The sequence below is a fragment of the Anopheles bellator genome, chromosome 2 (genome assembly GCF_943735745.2).
Source record: "Anopheles bellator chromosome 2, idAnoBellAS_SP24_06.2, whole genome shotgun sequence".
NCBI lineage: Eukaryota > Metazoa > Arthropoda > Insecta > Diptera > Culicidae > Anopheles > Anopheles bellator.
This window is the reverse complement of record NC_071286.1, coordinates 76,436,846-76,460,880: the sequence shown is the minus strand read 5'-3', so window position 1 is coordinate 76,460,880 and position 24,035 is coordinate 76,436,846. Positions and strand designations below refer to the sequence as shown.

At 49.9% G+C, this 24,035-nt stretch overlaps 2 protein-coding genes across 7 annotated transcripts in view; one reads left to right on the top strand and one right to left on the bottom strand.

Annotated features, from left to right (window-relative positions):
- The first annotated feature begins 1,406 nt into the window (after positions 1-1,406).
- On the top strand, positions 1,407-12,028 carry LOC131212177 (uncharacterized). Its single transcript, XM_058205943.1, has 4 exons — positions 1,407-1,660; positions 10,601-10,720; positions 10,777-11,177; positions 11,247-12,028. Exons 2-4 carry the CDS (start codon positions 10,615-10,617, stop codon positions 11,403-11,405), a joined length of 666 nt encoding a protein of 221 aa, XP_058061926.1. The 5' UTR covers positions 1,407-1,660; positions 10,601-10,614; the 3' UTR covers positions 11,406-12,028.
- A 3,106-nt stretch (positions 12,029-15,134) lies between these two features.
- LOC131211549 (sodium/hydrogen exchanger 3) overlaps positions 15,135-24,035 on the bottom strand; it is a 27,728-nt gene continuing 18,827 nt past the window's right edge. For 5 of the 6 annotated variants that reach the window (XM_058205051.1, XM_058205052.1, XM_058205053.1 and 2 more), the window contains 2 exons: positions 22,995-23,337; positions 15,135-15,771 (listed from right to left, as the gene is read on the bottom strand). In XM_058205051.1, coding sequence (XP_058061034.1) covers positions 15,426-15,771; positions 22,995-23,337 — 689 coding nt within the window. In that variant the 3' untranslated portion in view covers positions 15,135-15,425. Of the gene's footprint in view, positions 15,772-17,200; positions 19,584-22,994; positions 23,338-24,035 lie in introns of those variants that run through there. The other variant, XM_058205056.1, reaches the window with a different exon arrangement.

The following is a 24,035-nucleotide window of genomic DNA, read 5'->3' as shown; positions in this document are numbered from 1 at the left end:
ATTAAAGATCGCACACAAAAAAAATACCTAGACACTGTTGAATATTTATGGCCCCACCAACGGTGTTCGGTGGACTGCGTCCTGGACCGGGAAGCATTGTGGGCCGCTCTTGTTTTTTGTGGTAGCCTACCAAAATCGCGTGAAAAAATGCCTACTTTCGCTTTTGTCCACGATCGACCCCTGCCGAGCACGCGCCACGCGGTTGGCAGGTTCTGATGATCTCACCCTGTGAGCCCTCCAGGACCAGGAGGGTCCGTAAGTCGTACGTAGACGGGTTTTAAATGTGATTTGCGAATTGACAAAATTTATGTCTTTAGTTTAAGATTTTTTATGCTCCCAGATCACATTCCCCTCAAATGACTGCTCTCGATACGAACGACTATCTCGAAGTTGCCTCCCGTCTGAAATTAAGGTTTCTTTTTATGGCCACACGATCGCATAATCTTGGGCCACCCAAATCCCTTGACAATATTTGGATTTGGCCACCAGAAAGCCCCCCCTCTTAAGCTCTACGAAAACGTCTGCCAGAATGGCTAGCCTCTCGACTTATTGACCGACCTAGTGTAGCCGGCATTCCCGATCGCCACAGGGGACACGATGCTCGCCGCCGCCGCCGCCACCGCCACCAGATGGGGAATGCCTCACCCAACGGTTTCGCCGCCCGGAGGTTAACAATCTGCTCCATTCCGCGGCCACTGCTTCCGTACAGATCGCCGCCGGCTGGGAGTTCGATTGGCCGCCCGATTCTGGGGGTCCGTGTCACGGTCTGCTGATCTCACGCGCACGTTCGCCCGCCCGCCCGCCCGCCACCACAATACTCGCTGGTGGAATAGCCTCTGGACATATTCGGCGTCGGGTGCTTGTAACGGCCCCCTGGTCGCATCAACAACCCACGGGACCGACGAAGTAGACAGCGCGCATTCCGCGGCCACAATTAGCCGTTCCATCAACTCGGTGGGAAACTCGACGAGAGAGTGGGAAGCTTTGGCGCACGGAGAGAGCGCGCGCGAGAGAGAGAGAGAGAGAGAGAGAGAGAGCTTTTGGCCGGTCCACCCCGGAGAAGATCGCCGGTTCGGAGAGCCCAAAGACTCCCCACCAATCAAAGGGTGGAACAACAGTTTGGTGGTGACTTCTTTGGAATAAAAAAGACCCTAATGGGTTGTGTTGCTCAATATTGTTGTTGAAGCGATTCGCTCAGGAGCGCCCACAGAGAGACAGTCCTCTCATCCAGAGAGAGAGAGAGAGAGAGAGAGAGAGAGAGACACGGTACGCGAAAGGAGAGAGAGCTTTCGGTAGATGGCGAGAGCTTGAAGCTTGGACGGCTGGCGATCGGCGATCGGCTATAAACCACCAAACGCGCGTTCCGTTCCGTTCAGTTTCGTCTTTACCGATCGACGAGCCAGACGTTGGGGTCCCCCTCCGATATCTGGAAACCAGTGTGCATCTTGCGATCCGTGATTCCGCGTGAAGCTTCCGTGATTCCGTCCGTGGAACCAGAAGGTGGTGCAGTGCCAAGAGTGCAGTGCTGAAGCACGGTAAATTGAACGGGATCCGGCCAACGGACTGTCTGTCTGCCCGTGTCGTTGTGTGAGAGTGTGTGCTCGACTGTGGGAGTGTGTGAAGGAAGGAGAGAGAAGAACAGTGCGGTGAGAGCGAGAAGGTAAGCCCTGTATTTCGCAAACAGATTCCAGGTTCGCGGCGGCGCTGTGTAGTGAAGATCGGGATCGGATTCCTGGCGCTTGGCACTTGTCGCGCTGGCCGCCGGGTGGGTGCTAGCGCCAACGCACCAACGGTGAAATCGGCCGAACGGTTGGGCCGCCCGAGAAAAAACCGTTATAGCCGGTCCCGTCGGCCGACGATGATCGCGTTGATGATGATGATGGTCATGTTTGCTAGTGCTGCTGCTGTTGATGATAATTTATCTCGGGCCCGCTTGTTCCAGAGTGTTCTCCTGGAGCCTGTGGCCGTGGCCCTGCACAAAGTGCACTCTTGGTGTGCTGGCGTGACATAAGAACCCGGACTCCGGGGGAAGCGTCAGTAGAAAGCTCTGCCCTGCGAGCGGGTTTTGAAATTCAAATTTTACGACACCGGCTTCGGCGGTCAGAACACGAAAGAGCGATCATCGTTGATCGCAAACGCGCGATACTCGGGATGGCGCAAATTCTCACAAGCGCAGCTCCGTTTTTTCATTCATCAACACGCAACCCGTTGGGTGGTTTTCCCACCCGACCCGCGGGGCTCAAATATGCTCAATGAGGTTGGGTCCGGATGTGGGAAATGCTAACGCGAATGCGGTGCATAAATCGCTCACGGGGCCTCCGGGTGAAAAGCGCCACTCTGAACGAACGATTAACCAACATGCAACGCTGAATGAAGAGTGCCTTTCTGCGACACATTCCCGCGCCATTGTTTTCGTATAATTGTGGCACATTGTGCGAATTTCTTTGCTTTAAGAATGGTTTTTGCATGGCTTTGACTCAGTGGCATGTGTATTAATAGATTTGTTGTAATGTGTTTGGTTTTCCCAAGCAAAAGCGTTATTTAAACATCTAAACATCTGATTTAAAATGGGTAACATATCTCGAGAATTAAAGTTCCATATTATATCGAAAACGGTGATGGCATGGGTCTGATGATTTATTAAAACGTAACGTCAGACCTTTGCCTGTTCGATATTTAATTAATCATTCCAAACGCAACGTGTTAAAAGGATTAGGGATCTGAATTTTCATCTGAAAAAAGTGACGGACAATCAATTTATGTTAAAATAATATCTACCTAATGCTTAATATTGATGAATGTTTTAGGAACTTAGCCAAACAATCTCTCTGCTCATTTCGATTCTTTATCTTTTGAGCAACTGTACCGAACGGACTTACGGAAGAGATTTATCTCTCGAAACGTTCAGAGAGACCTCCATCCAAATGTCCGAATCTTAACGAGCCACCATTGTTCCCTTTAAAAAACAAACTCAAACCAAGCCAATTTGTTAATAGAACTCAGAGAGCTTCATCAACGTACGCAACTGGCAGATCATACTGCCCGTCCGGGCATCCCTCCACGCGATTCTGATGCAAGACCCACTGGCCAGACCTTCGCACATTAGCACCTTCCCCCGCAAGGGTTGGGTAACTCCCTGTGGGCCACGTTTGAATGGCAGTTAGCGAAATGGTTAAGTAATCAGCCGCCAGCGCGTAGCGACATTTGCGCCTCCGAACGGGAGTCGAAATTGGGAAAAGGAAGTAGAAAGCACCCGCAGCCGCACCCGACCGTGACATCCTTCACCCTCTCACTGCGATGCCGCGCCTCGTCGCCGGAATCCAATCAATGCGTAGCGCACGGTAGCGGAATTGGCCGGCGAATTAATGCAAATTGATAGCCGTCAACGGCGACGAGACCCGCGGGGTCCGTCATTTCCGTGCCACACACAGGCCGAAAACAACCCAGAAGCACGTTCGTTTCGGGTTTCACGTATTAATGGTCGGAGTAATTCCAAAGCACGGGGTGACTACGTCTAATTTGCTGGTCCGTACGTTTTTCCTTCCGATGCCGAGTGACTTTCGATTTCGTTTCGATCGGAGAACGGGCGCCTCAATCGGCGCCTTAATGCTCCTTAATGTCAAGCATGTGTCGCGGCCACCGTCAATATGCTTCCCGATTTTATGTGCACTTTCACGCACGCGGTCACGTTAGATAAGTGCCGCAAGTTCTGCGGTAACCTTTGCAGCACTTTCTCCCGTGGTGCAATTTTGCATCATCCTTGCAGCCGGTCCGAGGCGTGCTTTATGCACACCCCGTGTTTATGATCCGATCGTCAAAAGGTCAATCGCCCCCGAACGACCGGTTCGGTCGTTATGATGGCTGAAATACAAATAACATCACGAAAGCCGCACGATGCACGATGATGATCCGCGTCCAGAAGGTCGCCGTAGCGCCCCGGGGAAAGGCACCCGCAAACAGGAAGAGGATTCAAACGGACGTCGAACGATAATCGCTGTCAGTTAGGATCCCAGCGAAGGCTCCTCACAGTGCCATCCCATCATCCCGTCCCGTGCTAAGCATCCCGAATGAAAACGAAAGCCCGTTCGGCGCTGCGAGGTGAAACCGCTTTCAGATCAATCACGCGCAGGACCGCCAGTGTCTCCGGGGCAGCCCGATCGATTAATGGTCGTCCCGCTTCGATGTCGACGTGTCGTCACGATGCTCTGCTTTTGAAAAGAAAAACGGTTTTCCATTGGAAACCCTGCAAATTGCCCGTCGCACGCCCGTCTCGCATGGGCCGGGCTAAAAATACAAAAGACTTGCTGACAAGCGACGAACCTGCCGGTGCCGGTCTTTTCCCTTCATGCGAAGGGCATCACCCGTACATGGCCCTTCGCTCCCTTCGCCACCGATTGGTTGGCCCCGGCACCACCCGCGCTGCTGCTCCGGAACGGGTTCTCGGGCGGGCGGCCCGAGAAAATCTACTCTTCCCGCGCCGCGCCGCGTCATAGCCGTGTGCGGTTTTTGGTGCGATGCCGCGCCGCGAATGGCACCGAACAGAAAGAAAGTGACAAAACCCGTTTTTTTCCCCGGGTACGGCGGTGAGCGGGGTGCACATTCGCGGCCACTCCAATTCACGGCCGTGATTCGCGCGCGCTCCGTCCTTTCCCAAAAGTGAAACTCGACGACGGCTGGCCGACGGACGGATGGAACCGGAACGGGTTGCTTGCGCTCTCTCGGAGCCCCCCGCGCTTGTGTCGTGCTTCTATCGCGGCGTGGCGCGGTGGCAATTGGGTTAGCGACGGCGGAGAAAACCCGACCCGGAGAATCCGCCCGGCGGGGTCGGCCGATCCGGAGAGGTGATAAATGAATAAAAATTCGCAACCCCCTTCTCGGGCTCCCCGAAGACAATTTTGAATGAATCCCGACCGCCGACCCGCCATTTACCTATCGCTCATTTTCTCTCCTGGGTCGCGTGTTCCGGTGGCACGATTTACCAGCCCCGATCCTCGAACCCCGATCGCTCGTAACATAACGCAACCGGGTAAACATGGCCAATCGAAAGTGGCTTAACATGAGCACCACCAAAACGAAAGCATGCCGCGGGCCACCAAGGTGGTTGACCCTTTACCGTCGTCGCCCAACGCGACGTCCACGTCACCCAATTGATCCATTTCGATCCACGGCGTCGTCGCCGTCGGAAGAAAGTTGGATGGCGTTGTTTTTGGGGGAAGGGCCTTTCTTCGGCACCGAAACTGTGGACGTGGAGCTGTTAACGCTGTGACGCAACAGGAGAACAGGATCGCTTTGCGTAGGGTTGCCTATGCAGGGCGACAGAAGTCTTGCATAAAATTCAGGAAACCAACATTTTTATAAAAAACGATCAACTGTTCTGTTCCCTAAAAGAAAAGGTGTACTGTTGAGCAATTCCTTGGGAAAATACTTACATTAATAATATTTCATTTCGTCCTCGATTTTTTTTCGTCAGCTTCAGCCATTAATGGAAAGGTCTTAAACAACAGCTCGAGCGATTTTTCTATTTGAAAAAAGAAAAAAATTAAAAAAATGTATCGTAAATTAATTAATGCTAGTAATTAATGCTACTCTCGTAAAATATTCACGATCTGAGTCGGAATTGAAATAATTACCAACACAATGCACCGCGAAATCCGCACCAAATAAGAGTTTGTTGTTGATTCTCACTTCGGATAGTAAAAATGCGGTGAACCGATTGAAAGCCTCCTTCGATTGCCGACGGCTCTCGACGCGAAATCCTGTCAAGCGGCTCAGTCATCCTCCTAAAGTAGCACAAAGCGCACGGCGTTTATGTTGGTGGTTCCAAACCAAGGTGATGGGCAATTAATGCAAGAATCTCATAAACGTGGCATTGTTCCCAAATTCGAAACTAAGCGGACGTACGACGAGCTGCGGAGTTCAGGCCGCAAGCATGAGCATAAAAAGTAAGTGCGATTGCGACGTCGCCATCTTCATGGGTTGCTTGGTGAAACGCCTGGAGCCTTTTGTTTCAGTCACCGGCGGAGGTCAGCCAGAAGGAACCTCTGCGCTTCGAGTTTCGGGGTAATGTAACGTCGACGTGCTTAATTGTAGAAAACATAAACTGACCACTGCCGAAACAATGGCAAACGGTGACGAAACCTGCAGGTGGCAGTGACGAAGCCGCGGTGAAGAAATGTGTCTCCCTAACGGAGGTTTTATTTTCTGCCCTCACCGGTGGCCGCCCAGGATGTCGGTGGTCGGTCGTGAAGTGTGGCAGTGTGTCACACCCGACTCGCCCTGACGTCGCATAAACACCCTGGCCACACCTGCACCTGCCGCTAACCGTTACACCTCGGTGCGCTCTCCCTTGCGAGTTGCCTCCGGGCGGCTATCTGGCCGCGATCCACCGTGGTCCGCTTCCCGGGAACTTCCGCTGGCGCGTTCTCAGAACGAACGCCGCGGCACGTCACCTAATGACGGCCAAGATAACAAAACAGCTTCTCACTGACCGGCGAAAGAAGTGGGAACGGTTCTCAGGAGGGTAATGAGGCGGTTGCAACACCGATTGCACCGCCGCACTCAATTGCAGTTTGCGGTCGGGGTGCAATTTTGTAAGCAGATCTCCGGCCCAGTGATAAGCGCTCCGGCTCCAATCGCAAGATCTGCGCCAACGCCAATTAGTTGCGCGTCAAATGCGCGCACAATGGCCGACGTGGCCGGCGCGTTACGCCAACTTAATTCTCGGACGACCATGGACGACCCGTATCCGGTCCCCGTGGTCCCCGTGGTCCGTTAGAAACGGGAAGGACTCGCCTCCCCCTGGTGTCAACGACCGTCGCCCCGCCGCCGCCGCCAAGAATGTCTGGGGACCGTTAACCGTCGCCGGTCGACCGGATACGGCGGTAGACGGGCTCACGGTTCAGGATGGACCGGTTTCTGAGGGGGGCTGCACCAGGTGCAGCAAAAGTGCACCGATGCAGTCCGGGAGGGGGGGAGAAGAGGAAAAATGAAGACCGCAACCGTAAAAGTGGCTCTCCGAATGACTCCGAGTCGATCCCGGCATTCCTGGGTGGGCAGACGAGCGGTGCTGCGGCGCTGCCACTCCTCCCATGTCCCCGAAACCTGTCCCCGATGAGAGATGAGATGTGAAAAGCATAAAACTGGCCGCGGCGCGGAGTGGAAACTTTTACTTTTACTGCACCCGTCCGTGCACTTGGCCCTCACTTGAAGGTCCCGCAGGGTTTGCTTTGTTCAGTTTTTGGTGTCGGCGGTCGGAAACGAAAGCGTCCGGTCGGGAACGTTCACGCTCGTTTCGGGATGCAAATCGGCCGAAACGGACAGCATTTCTGGACGGCGGTCCACTGAGTCCTAAGTGACACTTTGAATCGGGCGGGTCCCAAAAGGGAGCGAGTGAAATCTGGTACCGTGCTTACTACGTGGGCTGATAATTGGTGGACCCCCATTAGGCTCCTGGCACCGATTCTCGAAGGTTCTACTTTCGTTCCAGAAATTCTTCATATTCGTAGCTATTATCTTATGACCGGGCAGAACCGTATTAGCACCGCATTTTTTTTGAGCGTTCGTATTTCGATCGATCGGATAATCTTCGGATGATCTACGGAGCGGTTACGGACGATTCACTCTATACAATCGTTCTAGACTAAAAATCTCGCTACTTTTTCACAAAATTCTTAAAAGAAAAAGTTGGCTTAAAAGAAATCCATTATTTTCACGGTAGATGCCTGTAGTGATCGATATCTCGTGAAGTATCGATCAACCAATTTTAAGTTTATGATCGTTTTTGAGCTGACACTTTACAATGAAAAAAATTCCTTTACTGTTTGTTGTTTGTACCATTCGTTTGGGAGTTACAAGGTGTTAACAATGGAAGTCAACAAAAATAAAATTCAGAATCTTTTACAGCTTTTCTTTGATAAAGGCGAAAATTAAAACTAGGCCGCTCAAATTCTCCATGGTGTTTATGGTGCCGATACTCTAACAAAACTGGGGTTGGTGAAGCAGCTGAACCGGTGGTCAAATCAGGACTAGCGGCCACGAAGGTCCCAGTGTGTATGTGGTGAGACTTAAAAGGAATCGTTTACTATAAGTTGCTTCCGTGTGGCCAAACAATAAATTCAAACACTAAATCGACCAGAAACAGCCAGCCAATTGGTCTTGGTTGGGAAGTTTTAATGTATTCATCGTATAGTCCGGACCAAGGTCCAGATGAATCACCACCAAGCGATTATCATTAGACCGAGACTTCTGTGAGAGAGGCATTAAAATGGCCACAAATTACACAACAAACATGTGCTTCGCTTTGGGTTCGCCGTTAATCAATTACTTACCAGCCCATGTAGTGGTATTGTGGCGTTCAACAATTTCCATTCGGACCCCCGGGCGCGACCTATATTTGGCCGGAACCCCTTTTGCCACCCGGTGCCGTACGTGTAAAAGTATGTTTATGTTCCACGAGCGCCATGTTACGGGTTATCCCATTGGCATTATGACCCGCGAACGAACCTCATTCCGTATTCCGACGGCGGCCCGGCAAGAATTCAACTTCACGCTCTCTCTCTCTCTCGCTCTCTCTCTCTCGATCGCGTTGTCGCAACCCCAACATTTATGGGGTCCGTGGAGTACCGTACATTCTGGCGAAGGCTAGGCCCCTAACTATTTCCACGTACTTGCAGACCGCCAATAAACCAGCCAATCTTCCTTTTAAAAGGCCACACGTCGTTTAGGGTCTCGTCACCGCTCGTCACCGGTTGCCGGTTGTTCGTGGTAACCTCAAAATCTGCGAGTATTGCGCCGTCAACGACATGCGGGTTTGGCCGCGCAGCGCATCCGTTGCGCTGGGCGCGGGAGAAAGTTCCGTAACCCCGATTTGTGACGCCCGCCAAAACCGATGTCCATTGCGCAGCTCGACATAACCTGCCTCATTCCTGCCAGTGTGTGTTTCGCCGTCCCCGAGAGCCCCCAGGAGAAGATGCAGAAGAACGATGTGGACGGTGTGAATTGCATCATCGCGTAACGAGTGTCGATGGTACTCGATCGTTGGTTCGAGATGTCTGACTCCGGGACGGTCTCGACTCCGGCGATCTCCGGAGGACCGTGGTTACGTCATCGCATCGTTGCTGCAGCTTCTAGCGTGCGAGAAGAGCCCCGATAAGATATCCGAGGTTGGCTGTCTCGGTGGCCGCACTTAGAGGCACTTCTTGGCCAGGTTCGTGCCACTTCGCGGCGTGGAGAGCTTACGAAAGCCGTGGCTTATTACGAACAGAACACGACGGAGGGTGAAGAAACCCCTGCTTGGTAGGATGCACCGGGCAGCATCGCACGGGGCTTCGGAGATAGGGCCTCTTGGCGACAGAGCCCGACACCGATTGAGTAACACCATTCACGACGACACACACCTCGGTGGGATCCTCTGCAGCGGTGGATTCCGGGCCTCCATTTCTGGCCGCGCAATGATCTCGGCTTTAATGTCTTGATCGGTCACGCGCACTGATTCGAAGGCTTCCTAGGCTTCCTCGTGATTGATGAGACCAACCTTGGAGCCGTTGAGTTGATTACTGGCCGTTGATCACTCCGGGGACAAGGCCGTTGCCACTCCAATTCGGCATCGGCATCAATTGCACGGGCTGGCTCAGCACACAGGGAAGCAAGATGCCTGATGCCAGATGTTCGTTAGCCTCCCAATTACCATCGGCACCGGCGCAGTGGATCGGATCATACCGCTGGATGCTAATTTGGGTGCCTTCCCGTCGAGGTCGAGCCAGAGATTGGTCTTTCGGCGGAACTTGAAAGCGATCGGTTCGCCGTCCCCAAATGCACAGACAGCTATTGTTTTTGGTAAAGGGTTCACATGCGCAGGTTTCGACACTGCGGCCATTAGGTGTAATTGTCTGGTGTGACTCAGAATGAATCGAGAACTCCACTTCTTGTGATTTAGGTTAAACAGGTTAAGGTCGACCGCGTCGTTGGTAGAGCAGTCGGTAACGCTTATCGTAGAAACACACCATTACAGAAAGCAACAGAGATTTACATGGTCCCCTTGGCTGCAGGCCAAGATGGGGCCTCTGTTAAATTTTCGTTCTACAACTTGAACTATTTTCGGCACAAAACATTTCATAGATTAGACATTCTGGTTCTTCGTTCTGTCTCCAAATGCCACGTGACAAGCGAGTTCCTTTCATGGTGCTTTTCCACGCCCACGATAAACAACAAACAGACGTGGAATTACAATTACACGTTCGTTGCCTACAGCGAGGGACGTCATAAACGATCATTCTTTGTCAGCGGAACACCTCCCCGGTGGCCAGCCCTTCGGCACGGCCTACGGCCCCCCGCCTCCGCCCATCGGGATCGGTAATCAATTTCATCTCGAGAAAATAATGGCCAACAACAATCAAACATTGTGCCCAATGGAGGGCGTGGGCCCCATAGAAGTCGGCCGGGGTTCGGCGATAGATCGGTCCGGTTGGGTTTGGTCAGGTGTTCCGGACGGACGGCGACGGAACAATAGCCGTGCGGCAGCGGCCTCCAACGACGATCGAGGCCTGGGAATTGGTCACAATGTCCACACAATTAACATTCCACATCCACGCTCTTCTTGCAGCTGATCCTGCCATCATGTCTGTACTGCTGCGGACCCTGGTACTGCTGGCCATCGGGGCCACCACGGTGGTGCTAGCCCAGCGCCGTCTGGCGCTTCCGGACCCGAGAAGCTGCGCCAACCGTAAGTACTGCTGCCAAATCCCCCGAACGCCTTTTTTAACCGAATCTCCTGTGCAGGTGTGCGACATGCGACGTACCGCGATGCCCGCGGAGTGGCCCACTCGTACTTCTTTAGCTGGGAGCACGCCCCGACCCGGAGCCTCGAGGTGGACTGGCTCGATGCGCGTAACATCTGCCGCCGGCACTGCATGGACGCCGTCTCGATGGAGACGCCGCAGGAGAACGAGTTCATCAAGCAGCGTATCGCCCGGGGCAACGTGCGCTACATCTGGACGTCTGGCCGGAAGTGTAACTTTGCCGGATGCGACCGACCGGACCTGCAGCCCCCGAACGAGAACGGGTGGTTCTGGTCCGGATCGGGTGTCAAGATCGGGGCAACTACCCAGCGCAACACCGGCGACTGGAGCTACACCGGAGGCTACGGACAGGCGCAACCGGACAACCGGGAGGCCGCTCAGGTAAGGCCTCGTGAACGTAGCACGGGAGCTGGACCACAAAGATTAACCACAATCCTTCTTCCGTTGCAGGGTAACGACGAGTCCTGTCTGTCGATCCTGAACAACTTCTACAACGACGGTCTCAAGTGGCACGACGTCGCCTGCCACCATCTGAAGCCGTTCGTGTGCGAAGACTCCGACGAGCTGCTGAACTTTGTCCGCTCCCGCAACCCGGCCATCCGTTTGTAGGACCCCCTTCTCTCCGGCAGTAGAGCAACCCCCGGAAGAATCGACTGTGCAGAGCTTTCCCCGTTTTTTGTTTATCGTGTTTAACTTCGAGTGAGTTCGGAGATTCCCCATCACTGTTGGAATTCGTATCGCCAAAAGTATTAACCGCCAAGGAGCGAAGCGAAGCGAAAAACGGAAGAAAAGGCTACACAGGGAGAGAAAGATGGAGTAAGAGTGACCAGAGAGACAGGACAACAATAACACTGGCTTCCTTCTGCCGCACTCGATGGATCTGCTTTTTGTAATAACTATTTATTGTACCTTAAGAAAACCGCTTCAGACAGTTCGGACGATTTTCGTCGCCATCGCCAAACTATCACCCTGAAAATCTGGAGTCTCCGACGATCGGTGCCCAGCGAACAGCGCCCAGTGATCGAGGACTCATCCTTGGGAAACAAAACCTCGAGGCATCGAGAGGGCTCAAATACTTCACACACAAAAAATGCACCACGACCGGACCGATTTGGATAGGCAAAAAGAAAATGAGTTTTGAGAAAAAGGACAAACACAAACACACAAACAACAGCAACCCGTTCGATGTTGACCGAATTATTGTTTTTAAATTTGTAAGTTTTTGTTTTCATTGGAACGAGAATAAAAAGTACGGAAATATTGTTAACGAACCGTGGTCGTTGGATCATTGTTTTTGTAGGAAAATTAAAACCGTTCAACCGTTCAACATTTTCCCTTCGAAATACGCCTGCGGATATACTAAACACGTTGCACGTAAACTGTTTCTTGTCCAGATAGCAAAAAGCCAGCTGATGTCCGAAGGTATCAAAGGCACGGCACATTAACTGAGCTTCACTTATTTACGAATGAACTTTTGCTCTTCTAAAATCAACACCAACTTCGTGCCACGTGTTTCCTTCGTTTCCTTCGTGTTTCTTTCGTAGTCGAAAATCAATCAGTCATTTCGCCTAACTGTTTCAAGACTTTCTGTAGTTTTGGTTTTTTATTTCGTAGTGCTTTTCGCCTAACAGATTTCTTTCCCTTTCTTATCACCGCTATACCCGATCGTCCCCCCGCTTCAGCTTCGTTTATCTAATCTTGATCCACAAGGTTGCGAGTGTTTTCTTCACTCCGAGTCTCCTTAAAGCATCCCGTGTGCTGTGCCAGTGTCCCCTTTCCTATCCCCTAACCCTAGCTTCCGTTCCGTACGCTCAGTCGAGTTCTGTTTTTCGGCTCCCCTTCGGTGACATGCTTCGCCTCGTGTGCTGGATGCTGGAGCCCCTGTCCGTTCTCACTTTATTTTCACATAAGAAGTTTTAACAACAGTGCGCGAACCACAACACAGTTGTGCGGTTGTGTCACGTGTGTTTTGGAGGCGCGTAAGGTAAAGCGCGATTAAACGTACCCCTTCCCGGCCTCTGCCAATCGGTGCGCGCTAGGGGTCCAATTTTTGCTATCTTTATTAAATCTCTGCTTTAAGTCCTACGTACCCATTTCGGCTGGTTCCCGCTCTCAATCGTCAGTAAAATCGTCTGTACATAATTCAGTTGCCCGCCCGGGGTTTAGTGTTGGGTTGCGTCTCTAGTCTAGCTTTTTATTGGTTTGAATTTACTAATTTATTTGAGCACCACCCCTATCCAACGCGATCGCGATCGCGATCCTTTCGAGTTTCGAGCTCTCCGCACCGCCAACCACGGTTCTGCCTATACTCTGGTGTTGTGGCTACCACAGCAGGGGGAACAACGCGTAAGCTTCTATCGCAGTGTGTGGGAAGCCGTTTGAGTGGACTCGGGGATTGGGCGCAATTGCGTGTCACTAGAAAGGAGTTTATGCACCCGCATCGGCCAGTTTACCTATCTGGTCTATCTGTTTAGTGTTTAGTTTTTTTTAACAATATATATAACTCTATCGCATTTTTAGTTTTGTTCATATCTCGTGCATCGTGGTCTCATAGTTGATCACTGTGGGTGGGCAGAACAACGGTCGCACGGGGCCGTTGCTTCATCTTCCGCGTCAAATGTTCTTTTGGCCATCATTGTTCACCGTCTCGTGCACTACGAGTGAGAGCTAGTCAATGTTTTACATTAAGCTCTGTTTATCTGTCGTTAAAATCGGTGTTTGAGTACCAGGGAAATGTTTACCGGTGAAACAATAGGCAAAGGATGGAAGGATGAAACAAAATTGAAACAATACAACCATAAAGAAACAACACGATTTGTTTTATTAAAATATTACAACGAACTCTACAAGAGACAGAGAGACAGAGAGACAGAGAGACAGAGACAGAGAGAGAGTATGGTAAACAAAATTATAATGGGCTAGTGTTTGTTTAACGGAGTGTTGTTTGCCTCACTGCGCACGGAGCAAGGAGATAAATGGGGGATTTAACTAGGGAAGTAACTGCACTTACTGTGTCGTATCTTACTTCTGCTGCTTCTGCACGCACACGTTAACCATAAACTACCCTACAAGACCCTACACACTGTTTGATACTGTTAAGAAACATAATACCGCTTGACCGTGTCTCATTAGCGCGCTAGGCTAATGGAAATTAAGCAAACTTCGTAGCAGCTAACACCGTCGGTGGCAGCTAAGTACTCTACTTGTCGATCCGCCACCCGATCTCGCTTCTCGCAATGATTGATTTGTGGAAGTTTGTGCTGCGTTTGGTTTGTGGGTGAGCTGCGAAACTGAAGCAATGGTGGCAGCGAAAACTAACCAAAGTGGGAGTGGGTTCCGAGACTGTATTACACTTTGCTAGTGACACGATAAAAAATATATATTCTGGAAATAAAATGCGATTGGAAGCCAGCTCTATAGTCTATGATTTGGCTTTGGGCTGTCCGAAAAACGGATCCCGAATCGAGGCGAAGTAGGCTTTGCGAAACCTGTGTGCGCAGAACATGAACAAAGTTGGCTAATTTGTGCATTGGCAAGAAGTGCTAAGAAAGTAAGCGGTAAATGCAACCCATTGTGGGTTGATGTTTATGTTTTTGTTTGTGTCGTTCGTTAAAGCTGGATTTGCTCTAGGTGCACGACAGCCCTACGAAAGCCAATGCCACGCTGTCGCCTAGAACAACTGGTGAAAGCCTCGGATAGCGTCGCTGCATAGACGTCGTGCCATTGCTGTGTGTGCTCTACAAGAAAGTTGTGCCGTCTCGCCTTAGTCCTCGTCAACAGTTGTGCTCGGATTCGAACTAGCACCGTTTAAGTATAGCCATGTGCCGTGTGCGCATAGAAGAGTATCTTCAGCTTGTTGCTTCTGCGACTTCGCCGTGGATATAAACCGGAAACCATAGTCGTCGGTAAATTAGCTAATGGTTAAGTAAATATGACCTCATGTCCCGCATCTGCCACAGCAAACCGCCAGAGAGGATTGTAATTTTCGTTTTTTATCTGTTAACTTCTTCTTTCCAAAACCGAGTCCCTGGCCGATGCTGTCGCAGCGTATGGATATCGTTACTAATTATAATGGTAATATAAAAATTATCTTTCATTGGTTCTGGTTTAGTTTTCGTTAGTAAAAAAAATTATCCTACGTTCCACGATTCACTAGCATCTATCTACTCTTCCGCTTTCTCTCTTTCTCTCTCTCTTTCCCTCTTTCTCTTTCTCTCTATCTCTCGAACTTTTCGGTTGTCGTTCTTCGTCCTCTTGCTCTACCTAAGTATAATGCCACCTAACGTAAAAGGAATGTTTTCGAATACTTTGGGCATCGCTTAACGCGTGTAACGTGTGTAACGGAACCGTCTGCAGCGCGTAACATTTCTGCGCACTGCAAAAACAGAAAGTGATCGTGCGATCTTCGGGCCCCTGAAACTTCTGACGGTCTGGCAGGGACTTCCGAGCCGGGGGGGGGGGGCACTTTCAGACCACTGCCGCGAGGAGGATCTTTGGGATTGGCGTTTCCGAAGCAGTAAGGCCAGCGGCCACTTTGTCCTTTCCCGCGTTGGCGAGGGCACACGAACTGCAGCAAGATAGCGGCGGCGGCCGCCACACGCACGCGACACTATCCTAGATGAATATTTCTCAAATGGGGTGCTGCTCGTCGGCGCAATCTTCGTCCTCATCGTCGTCGTCATCGTCCTCGTCGTCGCGCCCCTGGCCGTTGGGACCCCCGTTCGTACCGTTCAGCCGACGCCCAGCATCGTTCCTGTGATGATCATCGTCCCCGTTGTCATCGTCATCGTCGTCCTCGTCGGTCGAGCTGGCCGACAGCAGGGCCGTCGTTTGCGGGTTCGACCGGCGGCCGGCCGCCGACGACGATTTGGGTGTGTTGGTCGACGACGCCTTGATTAGAGCTGGTCCTCGGCGCGCTCCGTACTTGTCCCGCTCTGGGAGGGATTTGGTGTAGTTCTCTTCTGGGATTGCCTCGCTGCGCGATTTTTATTTTGTGTGCCGCAGACAGGACATTCGATTCAATGGCAAACAGTCGGCCGTAACGTGTTAATAACGACCAAAAAATAAGGGAGAGAAAAGAGAGAGAGAAACAAAATACGATGATGACACATAGGCATTGGCATTTCGCGGGTTGCTAGCGCGTTTTGGTGATTGGTAGCACAGCTACAATGGTTGCTATGGTGAGTGCGGCACGAAGTAGGCACCATTTTGTAATCTGCTCACGAGGCGAGGAACAAAAAAGAAGAAACTAACGGTGAACGAAGTTGCATTTTGCTGGATGCTGCGCGCTTGTACTGAATATTTTGCGTGTTTCGCCGTTGCTGCGGTGGCGTAGCGGAGATGGCCCTACAGATGGCCACCTTACCGATTCCGAGTGTACAGTGGAGTCAAGAAGCTGATCGCTACCATGTGCTAATGCAAACTAGATCGGTCGAACCGATTGGAAAGTATAGCATGTGGCAACTAGGGAGGCAACGCGTAGTTTGGTAGCTAAGATGCAACGTAACGTGAGCGCCGGAAACGACTGTCTTTGAGCGAACGCGCTAACGAACAGGTTCTAGTGCTACAAACCGGAAACAAACCGAAGATTGAGCCCCTTTCCCAGCAGAACTAAAGAAAGAAATGAGCACCCTTAACCGGACACACCTTGTCGCCAGTGGAAACTCGTGAAACTCAAGACCAATCCGTTATGACAATGGCGAAATGAGGTATGAATGGAAAAGTTTTGTTTCTTCTGGTGTTATTGTACAACCTTGTTAATTATCGAAAAAAACCATGTATACTCCATGGAAACATGCACTGATTGTTACTAATTGGCAAAAAAAATCTTAACTTAAGGATGAAAACGTTTTTTTTAATCAGATTTGGTGGCGCAAAAACTAAACGAGTAACAACCCGTGCGAATGGGGGCGCCTGGTCATCGGTAGATTTTTAAAAATTAAACACGTTGGTCAGTACAGTACTGTACTGAAACATGCATCCAGACAGTAGCAAAAATTGTGAGTAAAGAAATAAAAGTGCCGTACAAATATAATATACAAACAATATACAGCGAAAAACAGAAACATCAAACCATTATGGGTGGCCATTTTTTAAAGCATTTTAATACAACACTCCACGTGCGTGCTTTATTTAGAGCTGGCTCGCATTTAAGTGTATCTGTGCTGGTGGTGTTTAGTATGTGCGAATGATGGACGTGTGTTTGGGGGTGATGTTACTGTTTCTATGTCGTGTATTGTTGAAACCGGTGTTAGTGATGAAGGTGGAAAAAGTACAACATTACAACGGGACGGAAACATTTTGCCGACAATGCTGTTCCGCTTTCTTTCGATTTCGCTTCGAGCACCCATCTGGTGCTGATGGGCTGCATAGCAACTTAAAGGCAAAGGCTTACGGGGTAGGCAATCGATACGGGTCGGTATATTTGGTATATCGGGGCACTGTGATGGGTAAATAATAATACTAGGAATGTAAATAGCACGCTCTATCATTGCTACTTGCTACGCGACTACCACGCTGTTGAGGAGCGCTTTTGGGCATTCCAGCCATACTTACGAGCTACCTTAAACTAAACCAACCATCTACGAAATACAGCACCGTTCTACTATGTTCATATGTTTACGGTTCAACTACCTCACTACGTGGTACACTATATACTGCTCTCTACCAGCAATAGGATTCAGTTGCCTCTTTGTTTTGCCGGGACAAGAGAAGCGATAAGATATTACTACGCAAGGAATGGCTAGAATACTACATGCTACATAAATAAGATAAAAGCGAAAGGCCAGTGTTAGCCACTACAGTCGGACCCAGTGGTGTGAAATGCATGCTTCCGATTAGAATGTCTACGGATAGTTACCGAATCAGGTCGTTTACGGGATATTAGAGAAACAGATTAAGATTAATACGATTCGATTCCGATCGCCAATAGGTAGACAGGGTCCCGATGATGGAAGAACCGCTCGAAAGGACAATTCATCCATCAGCTGGCAAGGAAAAGGGGGACGAAACCAAACCGAACCCTGCTGACCTCCTCCGGAATGTTAAGTACTTCAGGGTAAGCCACGTTTTTGGGGCAGAAATTTTACGACCGCTCACCGGAAGGAGACTTTTTGAAAAAAGGACTATCATGAGGCTCGCCAACGTCTCGTTTCTGTCGAGCCAGGGCGATCGTTTCTAGTTTGATCAAAACAATTTTGTTTCGATGAAGATGGGTCGGTGTTGTGTTTGGGTCTTTGAAGGAAATTTAAGGAATCAACAAGCTTCTATTTAAACTAGCCACGCGCCAAGCTACCGGAAGGGGCGCTCTGACGCAACAACTGTTACACGTTCCGAGAAAGTGAGAAAGAGATAGATCGTCACACTAGAGCGAGGATTCAGGCGCAACTGCAAGCACAAAGTACTAGATGGAAAACGTTGATCGGATCTTTGCCAGACCGAACGGTGTTGCCGCGCAGTAGTGTGGTAGTAGTATTAGTAGGTTTGTGACTGTGACTGTGGTGGTTAAACTGAGTCTAGTGGTGGTGGTGTAGCTGGTGAGGTTGCAGAAAGAAGGATGAAACTCTAAACGGGCAACGGTAACAGAAACGGTTCAAAAATGGGAAATTCATGTTAAATACCAGCATTTCATCGACAAACGACGATGGGACACAAGACTAAAGTCAAACTCGGTCGTATTGTACCTGTTCGGTGAAGGAAGAGAAACGGAAAAAAGGCACATATGTATTTAGAGTCTGCAGTGGCCAGAACCGAAACGGTCTGGTCGCCGGCCCGGTTACGGCGTGTTGGGGCGTTTAATAAAGAGGCAGAGTATGTAGACATACTGTAGGCTAGATACTGGCTACTGACTACCGATAGGGGGACAGGTTGAAGTTGGTGGATTAGATAAACTAGACTAGACTCGTGTTGCTGCTGCAGGACCGGATGCTTGGCATCGTCCGTTACGCTTCTAAGACTAGCGCTACGAGGAACGTACCGTGACGAAGTGTGGCGATTGGTTGGTTGACCTACAAAAGCCCGGTTAAGCTACTTTACACTACGAATCCTTACGGACTAGTGCTATGCTATGCTACTTTAGGATCTACTCTTACGCTAGGGGGTATTCATTCGCAAACCTACCTTGTTGTTAGGGTTACCTTAGGTTAGGGTTTGCAACGCAAAAGTAAAATAAATTCGTTCACACCCCTGCCGACCGAGAGTTAGCTACAACTTCTTAGGAGGTTTACAGCTCGGAAACACAGGGTTTATGCACCTACTACACATACGGCTTTAAAATAGTACGACAACATGCAACATGCGCAGACACACTAGCTACTAGCTATCCACACCCGACGGAGTCCTGTCCTGACAGTACGCTACCGCCATCGCCGGGAGCCCCTCTAGAGGTGTTCGGTAGAGGTGAAGTCGTGCGCACTGTCTCCGTGTTTCGGGAGGTGGCCGTCGTCGTCCCCCGCGGGGAAGGTCTCGTCTTGTCGGAAGCGATCGCGCATGCATGCACCAAAGTTCGGTATGTTCAGTTCCTACACGTGGCGGAAGGAGTGGCGTTGCCAGGGCCCGGATCTGGGACGGGTACTACTCCCGGAATGGATTTAGGGGATGTTTGGGGATTTAGGACGCGCTGGGTTAGGTGCTCGCTACTACTTCTCGGTCTGTTCGGTCGGTTCCCTTCAGTTCCACCCTCCACCCGCTCACTTCGACTGCTCCGGCTTCTCGTCGTCTACCTCGAGCGGCGGAGCAGGGAAGGGCTCCAGGGCGAAACGGCTTGGCCGCCGTCCGGTCACTAGCAGTCTGCGAAGGGGAACAACAACGTTACAGTTTTTTTTTAAACAGAAGCCTACGGGTTGACATGCGCGTGTGTAAGGATCGTTTGGCTGTACTGTTGTGGGTTTGTGCTTTGTTCATTTGTTTGGCCCTCTCGTCCACTGTATGCTGGCTGGGTGGCTGATGGATGTGTCTGTTTTGGGGGGATTGTCTAGAACAATCCCGTATAGCTAGGTTCTGGTTTAGGGGAAACTGGGCTCCGGATTTCGGTGGGGACTCAGACGATGTTCACTAAACATCATTGGCTTATCAACGCTACTGTGCAAACAAACAGCAACAACATTCGTTGCTGACGATGGGAGTGTTAGTGCGCAGCACAACCGAAGCACCGACCACCGACGGTGGCCAGAAGGAACGTTATTAACAGCAAAGCGATTTAAAGCACGGTGACATCTCCGGGCTCACGACAGGACATAAATGCGGAGCAATAGCACAACGGGGCTTACGGGGTAGGTAACGGGAAATTCGTTCAAAAAATGGGTGAAGCTGCAGTGGTGGCGGTGGTGTCTTTGAAGCAACGTCAAAGTCGAGACCGGTCCCCAAAAACAGAAAAACAACACAGTAAAGCACATTGCATCGGCCCCATCTAAGGGGCTGAAAATGAACACGAAAACAATGGAAAATATTTTGCACGGTGCACCACATTTGCACACTACATTTGCACAACGTCAGTACAAAAGTGAAGTGATAAAAATAATGGACTAACTAACTAACTTTTCAGTTTCGCTTGCTGCGCCTTGGCAAAACTGTCAAATGACAGGCGAACAGACGACAGATAGAGTGAGAGAAAGAGCGCAATAGAGCGATCAAAAGAGAAGAAAGCGGAAGCGAAGGCTGAAGGCTAGCGTGCGGGGACCGGGTTGTTGCGGTCCCCGTGTGCACTAGTTTGAAAAAAAGGTTGCTGCACGATTAGTGAAAATAAGGAGTACATAGTTTACCGCTGAAAACACTTCGCTAGCGCCACATTATCTGCGGGAAATCCGGTGGGGGGAAAAGAAGAACAAGAAGAAGAAAAATACCGATAAAAAGGCGTCTCACTCGCTCTCAGGAGAGAACTACTGTTTCCGGACCATTTGGGTTCATGGTTCTCGCTCTCTCTCGCTGGAGAAGAAACGGAAAAATTGCTTTCTTTCCATCTGAAAATTGAAACATAAATTCCAAACAAGCAAAACGGAAAACGAGGAACCAAAAGACAACAAAACCGTTGTTGTCGAGTAGAAACAAAAATTAACTAATGCTCCAAAAAAACAAGTGAACATTTTAAAATGTGCTTCGTTGCGACCATCCAGGGAGGGAAAGGTGTTGGGAAAACTCAGGGAAGATGGGTTTGTTTTTGTCTCCGCCTTCGATTGCTGTGATGTGTTCGGTTTGTGTTAACCTGTTGTTAAGGACTGTAACCAAGGGTGACGTGACGAGTGTGAGTTAGTTGGCCGGTTGGTATGCAATGTGTTGTGTCCTTTCCGCCGGAAACGCGCCCGATCCGCATCGGTCCAAGTTTGCGCAGTCAGTTTTCAGGGGTTTTGATGTGATATTTTGTAATGTCCGTGGTTGGCAGTATGAGCGCAAAGTTAGTTTGGTAAATATTGTTTAAATATATTGTGCTTAAAACATAGAGAGATAGAGATAGGTATACAGCTTAACAGCTCAACACTACGCTTACGTTCGACACACACAGACACGCACACAGAGACACACGAAAACGGAAACCAAAGTTTAGAAAAGTTTGTATAACAAAACACCGTGTAGAAGACTTTAACCCATGCAACAGATATGTAGAGAGCAGACAGAGAGAGAGAGAGCACTATTTCGGATGGGCACAATGCCAGGCCTGACTTGGATGCCAGGATGTCATCGGGCCGAAGGACACGTGCCTTCGGGTGCCAATACACGCTGAAGCCAATCTATTCCAATTTCCAATAGGATTCGGAGATAGCAGATAGGGCAAGATGTGTTCTCGAAGGAAACTCCTGCGAAACATCGTTGGGCTATCCTTTGAATCTCCAATTTTGAGGGTTCAAGTTTTGCAAAGCTAGAGCAAAGATATAGAGGCAGCCCTCGCTACAAAAGAAGTGAATTCCACCTTCAGAAGCGATTTGTTTAGTCCAGGCCTAACGTACAAGGCTGTTCAATAAGTTCGTAGTCTCGACTGGATAAATACATGTTTATGGTTTGATATACACTTCATTATTCAGTACGGCCTTCCTCAACATCAATACACTTGTTTGAAAGAGACTCCAATTTATAAATTTCTTCCCTGAGGTGGTAATCTGGAACGCACTCAAAATACGCTTCTACAGCTGTTATGACGTCAACATTTGATGAAAAACACTTTTCACGCACGATTTTTTTGGGTCTGAAAACAGATGGAAGTCGCTAGGGGCCAAATCTAGTGAGTACGGTGGATACTGCAACAATTCGAACTTTAATTAATGGATTTTTGCCATTTTCTAAATGCTCTTATGACAGGGTGCATTGCCCTGATGAAAAAGGATGTTTTCTTCTGCAAACCGCGTCTTTTTTCCCAAATTTTCGCTTTCAGTAGGTCTAGAATGTTATAACAATATTCAAAATTTTAGTTTATCACCAGTTGGCATGTAATTCACCAACGAAATTTCATTCACATCGCACAAAACTGATACTAACATCTGTTTAGGCAATTTCTGGACGAACTTGTTTCGGAACCGAAGAATAAGCTTGGCACCACTCCTTAACCACTTGTTTTGATTCAGGATCATGGTGATAGACCCAAGTCTCATCCACAGTGATGATTCGATGCACAAATTCCACTTTATCCCAGCGAAAACACTTTAAATGTTGTCAAGAAACTTGCATTCGAATGTGTTTTTAGCGAATGCGGTACCCATTTTGCAAACAGCTTTTAGGAACCCAAAACATCAGTTTTTGACATGGATCGTCTTGAAGGCTAGTACGACCACGCTTAAACTCAGAAACACCACTTTTTACCCCCTAAATGAAGGGGAAGAGTCCTTATACACTTTTAACATTCGTTCATGAATCTCCTTTTAAATCTTTCAAATTGCTTTTAAACCTTTCAAAAATAAAAATTAAATCACTGCACAATACAATACCGTGACATACCGATACTAAATGGCTTCTAAAAAAAAAATTTAGTGACCGATTGAAATGAAACTTCACATACGTTCATATGAACTTTGGACTCCTAGCAGTGCCCTGTGCTATCGAGGCTACGAACTTATTGAACACCCCAGTATCTTCGAAATACTCCTTCAAGGTGGAATCCGCGTCTGTTGTGGCGAGGATTCGAAGAGGCGTACGCTACTGCTTCCACGCCGACGCTGGAAACGGGGGACAGCACACAAGGGAGGAAGCAAGGCTTAGGGAATTGCTCGGACTTACCCGCTCAGCTCCAGCATCGATCCGCGGCGGTTGTTGCGCCGATGGCTGGCGGTCACCGGGAACGCGTTGGCATGCGGCACGGCCCGGCTAATCCCGAGCGGGTCCACCATCTGCTGGGTCGTGGCCGGGTCGCCGCCGTCGAGCGTGATGTAGCCGGCGATCGAGGCGGACCGCTTGTCCTTCGGCACCACCATCACCCGGTGGCCGACCGGCGTCGTCGCGGCCACCGGCGTCGACGTCTCGGAGTCGGTGACGCCGCCGATGACGACCCCGCCGGAACCGGAACTCTCGCGCCGGAACAGACCTATTACGGACTTAGCCTGTTTAGGTTGCGTCAAGCCACCTGTTGCACGGTGCGCGTCGGTTCGGCCCAAGTTCGGCACACACACACACACACACACGTGGGTGCGTGAGAGGGGGCGGGGGATTGTGTAGTTTTTTTTTTTTTGGTGACAGGCCACATGTATAGCGGGGGAACGCGCGCGCACACACAGGGTGTCGTAGAGATTGTTGTGTCACGGTTTGGTGGGCGTGTGGGTGGGTTTTTTTCAAACAGGATGGTGGTGTGTGTGTGTTCGTTCGTGTGTCGCATGTAAAGAAGAGAAAAAAGAGAGAAACCATACGGGGAAGGCACGGATAGATGATAAGAATGCGGTTAGGTGCAAGCTAAATGCGCGGATGCATAAATTATATGAAACTAAAGTTTCGTAACTAACACATATCAACTAAAATGGGAAATTCGATTACACCGGGCGGGCTGGGCCCCACCCTCTGCTGCTGAAATGTCCGCCGTTGGCCGGAACCAAGTGGAGAGCCCGGACTCGAAGACGGACTCACTGGTCTCGTTTCTGCTTCGAAAAATGAACTGAAAATAAATTAAAACTCTGTCGTCGAGATTTGGAGGTAGCCCAGCCCAGCTCACGGGGTTTGCGGCAGGAGCAGCAGCAGTAGCACTTTGTTAACGCGATGTAAATTATTAATGAACAGAAACTGCACTCGCGCGAAACGTGGGACAAATATGGTGCAAGTAAGTGGTGCAAC